A 7,073-nucleotide genomic window follows, 5' to 3' on the forward strand; every position below is an offset into this window, starting at 1 on the left:
ATTTATAAATTATAACCAACTTATTAATGTATTTAATCATAGTACATATTTTGTACACAATGTTTTTGTTAGATGAATAGAATTAATGTAGAGGTACACATAAATAGTTGTTATTTTATTTCACTTTCACTACAAATAAAAGTTTCAAACATATTTTTATAATTTATAATAAGTATAGACAAACATTTTACTATGCCCCTAAAAAGATTCTGGTCGTGCCCCGGCTCGACCGGCTCGCCCCGTGCGCACGCCTATGATTCTTTAGTAAAGAATCTTTACCCGTGTTGTGAATTGTGATTTGTATATAGAAAATGATAATAGTAATGGCGGGTAATTTGCTTTAATTTTTCATGGAGTATATAATATCATATTAGTTATCTTTCCATGTTGTATTATGTCTTCCATGTCGTATCAAACCAAAACAAAAATTGACAAAAAAATTGTTGATCCAAAATTCCACTTGTTTTTTGTTTGTTGAATGTTAATTGTTTTAATTTTTTAATTTTTGAGTGCTCCACATATTTGATTTTAATTATAATTATTTGATTTACTTGTCAATTTTGTTAACTATTAGTTTTATTAAATGTTCTCCCTATGTTGTTGTTTGTAACACCAAAATCTGCTGACTAAATATAAAATATATGATAAAATTATGTAAAATAACCACATTTTATAATATTTATATATTTTAAAATTATTATTTTACAATTTAATTGATAATTGATTAATCCAGATATTATGTAAACTGTTATACTATATTATTCTATATTATAGTAAACTCTTATCATGGAGTTTATGAAGAAACATTTTTAAGTTGACCTAGGTAAGTTAAATTAAACATTAAGAATTAATAGTTATGATATTATCTACTTGAGCATAAATTTTGTTATGATTTATTATAGGCTTGTTATAAAAAAGTTTCAATGAACTACATCAAAATAAATTCCTGACAAATACCATATACATAAAGGTAAATATAATAAGTTCTGTAATAAGTTTCGTTTTTATATTTAAATCTTATCACTTGTCTTAAGTTTAATGTAATACACCTAACATCATCGCGTTTTTTACGGTGGCACTGCGCCTCTAATTTTCGAAAGGCGTTGGTCAACCGAGTTTAGACTCAGATGGGTTCCAACTTTTATTTAAAAGAAAAAAAATATCTTTTATGCATTGTTACAAATATTAATTAATACTATTTACTTTAAAGATATGTTCAATATAATTAGGTAGTATCTTTATTTGTTAATAAAATGTATTGTACTATTGTCAAATTGATTTACCGACTTCAGAAAAGCCTATTCTTTAAAGAATTAAGACAGTCGACGGTAAGTTCATATCTATTATTTGATGATATTATTGTTATATTATTTTAGATTCTAAGAGGACAGATGAATGTATTGATTTTACAATGATGTGTGCTTTTTTAAAATATTTTTTTTTTGTGTGTATCTACACGATAATAATAGTCAAGATAATGCTTCGATTTTGAACTTCAGTAACTTGTTCAATGAAAAAGTGAATCTAGTTAGTGCAGTGGTCAAAATTTAAAATTCACAGTAGTTTTCAATAGTGCTGGGAAAAAACAAAACAGATTAAGGAAAACCGGGAATTTTTACGCAAAATCGGTTTTCGACAAAAATCGATTTTGGTTTTTGATATAACTTTAAAACAAATTACCATAGATAAAAGAATTTTTCGCTGAATGTTTATATTAGCATTTTCTATACACTATAAAATATTTTGACTTGTTTTGAACTGTTTATATTTTCAGTTTTCAATATTTTTAGGTTTTTTTTATAGATGTTATTACAATTTTATTTGTTGGGTTAAAAAACTTGGAAATTTAACACAAGACTTCAAGTATAATATTACAATGGCAGTTGAAAAATATAAAAATATAGTCATAATTTTTTTTTTATATAAGCATTTAAAGTTAGGATTCTTACCTCGATTATTATAAAATTAAAAAAGATTTTAGCTAAAAATTTATAAAATGTTCAACTTATACAGCTAAGGATTGAAAATGTATAACAAGGTATAAATAAATATAGATAAATTACTTTAATCACAATAATATCATCAAATTTACTTAGTAATATATCATACACTGACTGAATTGTTCTGTTTATATTATGATATTTTATCATTGAATTCAAATTTAACACCATTGATTACAGTGACCCACTTGTTACCTACTGTACAGCAAAGCAACATCCACTTAGCCACCTTTTTAAATTTTAAATTTGATAAATGCTATCAAAAATCGAATAAGTAACCTTGCATTTTGTATAACCTTGTAAATTAGTTACTTATATTCAAACCATTTTTGATCACCATAACATCAAATTATTTTATTAATTTAGGCAGTATTAAATTATAATATATTTAACACAAACATATCTTTTATGTTTTAATTTATAGATAATAGCTGTATGAGTGGCACCAAGGACGAGGTAGTTACAACCATTATGTATGATCCGGGCATTCGGCAAGAACAAAATCCAGTAACTGGTCAGCTATATGCCACTATTGTCAAAAAAGATGATAAAGCATCTTCTGTTGACTTTCCATTTTACAACGTAAATATGGTACAGAAAGTTCCCGTATCTGGTAATATTGCTGTTCTTGCTGCAGCTTCAGCAAATGGAGTAACTCAAACTGATAAAACCTCTTACCGTTTTGATGTAACAGCGCCTTTCAATTATAACTATGCATTAGTAAATCAAATGTCTCTCACAACGGCTGGTGCAGCTTTTAAATGTGATGTTTGTGGTGCTGGATTTACACACGCATCAATGCTAGACCATCATAAAAAATCTGCTCATCCACAAGAACCACCATCATTTACCTGTTCAACATGTGGTTCTTGTTTTCCTCAAGTAAGAGATATGAAAGTCCATCGATCAACTGTGCACAAACAGTGTTTTTCATGTGGTGCAGATGTTGCTCCACAAACAGTTAAGGGTAAAAAGTCTAGATTTATAAAATGTGTAAGTTGTAGTGGTGGGAATTGCTCTAACTACACACCTCAAGAAAATGAAATAGAATCTAGTGATAATTTATCACCCGAGCAGACTGCAATAATGAAAGGTTATTATCCAGTGAAAAAAAGAGGTATGGCCACAGTCACCAAATGTTATAAATGTAATGGTTCTGGTATTATTTTTTTAGTTAATGGTAACCATACTAATGTTAATATGAAGAATGATTCAATTAACAATTCAAATACTCCCAACAAACCTTTTCATTGTAACATATGTGGGGGAAGTTTTTCACGTTATTCATCATTATGGAGTCATAAACGTCTGCATACTGGGGATAAACCTTATAAGTGTGAAATATGTGGTTTATCATTCGCAAAAGCAGCTTATTTAAAAAATCATGGTCGAGTGCATACAGGTGAAAAACCATTTAAATGTGGTGTTTGTGGAATGCAATTTTCTCAATCCCCTCATCTCAAAAATCATGAAAGAATACACAGTGGTGAACGACCTTATCAATGTGAAGTATGTGATAAAACATTTGCTCGTCATTCTACATTATGGAATCATCGCCGTATTCATACAGGAGAAAAGCCTTATCGTTGTGATATATGTGGATCAGCATTTAATCAAGCCACACATTTAAAAAATCATGCTAAGGTACACACAGGAGAAAAACCGCATCGTTGTGATATTTGTGGAGTTGGTTTTAGTGATCGATTTGCATTAAAACGACACAGAAATATACACGAGAAGTATGCTAGGCAACAAAGTGATGCAGCTGCGGCACATACTGTAACACCACCATCACAAGAATTAGAACCAATAAGTGGTCAAACCCAAATTGAGGAATGTATATATAGTGCTGACTATACTGTAGAAAAGTATGATGCAGCAAATAATATTCCTACTGATATTGTAGAGGTAAAAGTTGATCAACAGAATCAACGTGAACATGATACACAGCAGCAACAAATTGAGGATTGTATTTATAAATAATGGTGAGTATATTATAATATAATCATAATGACACATTATTTAATATTTAAGTGAATAAGCTTCTCATGTAGGTAAACTTTGTTAGCTGATAAGCTAATTTTCTAGACTAACTATCTTAAACTAATTAGAGAATATTCTTTCAGATGCATATGTAAATATTAAATTACAATTGCTCGGTTCTAAAAATTAAAAGATCATTAAATTCTATACTTATGTTAGTTACTTGTTAGAATATATTTTGTAGAATTTAATTCTATTAAAGTATTTGAATAACATTTTAAAGTTTAATTTATTACGGTAGTAATGTCATAAGCATAACATAGTTCAATATGCTGCATACCAGCAAAATGTTATCAACGTTGTATCATTTGTTTCATATCATTGCTTAGTGCTTCTTGCTCCACGTATTTACTATAAATTATAAAATATAAAAAAAATCTTAAATTATTTTTTATTTAATAAGCAATTTAAGTGACAACATGATTTGTCAATAATTTTCTCACATTAAGTATAGACAACTGATATCTAGAAGAAAAGCTTCATATTCATTATTTTGGTTTACTGATCGCGCTCATTCTTTTTAACTGCCGACTTATCATATTTTATATATTATATATTCTGTACAATGGATTTTGACACCATGCTTGGTTTTCTAATGTCATCATAATGTTTCTAACTATCAAGTGACCCTCTCCGGCTCAATATGCTTACAAAACAATTGAATTTACCCTGTGATGGTTATGCACATAAGAGCAAATAGACAAATTATTTTGGGGGGGGGGGACTAGAGCCTCCCAAGCCCCCACCTATTTGCGCCAATGGTTATGCATATCAAGTTGATAAGGGATGTTTTCAATTAAGAATTTTAGAAAGTCTAAAGAGAGGTAAATTAGATTTGTTTTTAGAGTATCTCAAGGAAAATTTATAACATTTGTCTAATATATAATTGTTTTGAACTCTGAAAAATGTTAGTAGTCACTTTAAAAAAATATAATGGTATAACTATAGTATACTTACTTAAGCACAATATAAATAAATAATATATATTTGTTGTATTAATTTTTTAGGAAACATCATAACATTACGCATAAGCTCTATAACTATAAAATTTCAGACATTGTCTAAATTTTTGTAAAAATTATAAAGAACTAGCTGACTGTCCATTTTGTTGCTTGTTAAAAATACCAACCATCTAAATAACACTAAGCTGTAACCATTAGCAACCATTTATAAGCAACAATTTAAATCGAAAATCTCAAAATCATTTCTTAAATGTTCAATAAAAAAAATTGAGGGTACCTCATCGAGATCACAATTATCCTATATTTTAAGTTGGACCAAATTACACACATTGAGCATAATCTTATCAAAATCAATTGAGTAGTTTTGGAGTGCCTTGCACGTAAACTCGTATGTGTAATTTTTATATAATATGTAGATATTCTTAACTAAAATAATGGTTAATAAATCTAATAAACAAGATAATTAACATCTTATTTCTTTACTTTAAATTATTTTATTCTTTTTAAGAATATTTAATTTTAATTTAAAATGTTTTATTTTTTAAATTAGAAATACACAATCTGTACATTTTAGCAAAATAAGTATATGTGATGACAAATTAAAATGCAAATTTTGAATAAGAAGCCATCCATTAGTGAAACTTGACTAATACTTATGACTAGAATATACTAAATATACTACTATATAGCTGATTTAAATTGTATTTTATTAATATATATCTTAATGTTTGTTTAGATTTAAGACAAATCAACGAGGGAAGAATCTAATAAAAATATGAGTATCCGTAGTAAGATTTAATGGGTTCGTGTATTTACATCATACAATAATCAAGCATACATTTACAACAACAAATTAGAACCCACAAAATATAATTTAAATATGGTGCTATTCATAGTTTTATTAGCTTAAATATTAACTTATAAGATTTAAAGATAATTTAATGAAACAAGCTAATTTAAATAATTACAAACCTTGTTTAAGATGAAAACTACATTTTTATAATGATTATGTGTACTCTTTTAAATAATTACATACCAGTTTGTAAGTATTATATTTTTATTTGATTATCCAAAAATGATTGTCACAGAAATGTTTTTATTTTAGCAATCCTTATATTTGTAAATACTAAAGGTTAAAAAGTATAAAGAACTAATTATTATATATTAATAATTAAACTGTACAAAATAATTATACATTAGCTTATTTAGTTATTTAAATTGGATTTGTATTCAAATCTTCATAGTACATTATATATTATTATGTACATTTGCGTATTGCTCTCCAATAATTGATTCCAATCAATGTTTGAATTTAGATTGTGATTAATTTGAAAAATTGAATTTAAATTTGTATTTGAATACTAGTTATGTATTAATGTTTATTATTTTGCTATTATACCCATATTATAGACCACAAACCCAATTTAAAAATTTAAAATATCATAATTATTTGTTATATTTTATTTATTAATAACAATCGGGAAATATTATTTCTATTAGTATAAAAACTAATTTATTATATTATTTTTTAATATTTTTTACTTTAAGAAAATAATAAGGTAATTCCTTCAGTATAAATTTTATTTTCATTTGAAATCAATGTATTATTTATTTTATTAAATCAGGTGTAAATCTAATATGTTACATTTTCTTTGAGATAATAGTTATATTATGCAATACTAATCATGAACTAATATATCTAATAATTAAATATACTGTATAAAATATATTTTCAATTGTTTATCTTGTTAGTAATTTTTTGAAATTATTATTATAAATTTATTAAAGTATTTACCAGTATGATATTATATTGTTATTTTGTATACATATGTATATAATATGTAAACATTTATACATTTTTATTGTAATGTAATTCCGATGGTTTATATTATATTATGCTATTAAGTTAAGTTTAGGATTAGAAAGACTTTTTTGCGCAAATTATTTTTATAAATACATTATAATTAAAACTTACACACTGACAATGGTAATTATTTCCACTTCATTTTTCTAACCCTTTTCCATTTTATTACGTTATATTGAATTGTGACATTTTAAGATTCTGAGT

The 7,073-nt window shown here is 26.1% G+C and overlaps 1 protein-coding gene across 1 annotated transcript; it reads left to right on the forward strand.

Moving 5' to 3' along the window:
- The first annotated feature begins 445 nt into the window (after positions 1-445).
- On the forward strand, positions 446-5,765 carry LOC100573313 (zinc finger protein 2 homolog). Its single transcript, XM_003240004.4, has 4 exons — positions 446-823; positions 903-970; positions 2,425-3,985; positions 5,742-5,765. Exon 3 carries the CDS (start codon positions 2,436-2,438, stop codon positions 3,981-3,983), a length of 1,548 nt encoding a protein of 515 aa, XP_003240052.1. The 5' UTR covers positions 446-823; positions 903-970; positions 2,425-2,435; the 3' UTR covers positions 3,984-3,985; positions 5,742-5,765.
- Positions 5,766-7,073: the final 1,308 nt, after the last annotated feature.

This window comes from Acyrthosiphon pisum, chromosome A2, assembly GCF_005508785.2.
Source record: "Acyrthosiphon pisum isolate AL4f chromosome A2, pea_aphid_22Mar2018_4r6ur, whole genome shotgun sequence".
NCBI lineage: Eukaryota > Metazoa > Arthropoda > Insecta > Hemiptera > Aphididae > Acyrthosiphon > Acyrthosiphon pisum.

Coding starts and splice junctions, on each gene's coding strand:
- LOC100573313 (XM_003240004.4), top strand. CDS start 2,436: ATGAGTGGCACCAAGGACGAGGTAGTTACAACCATTATGTATGATCCG.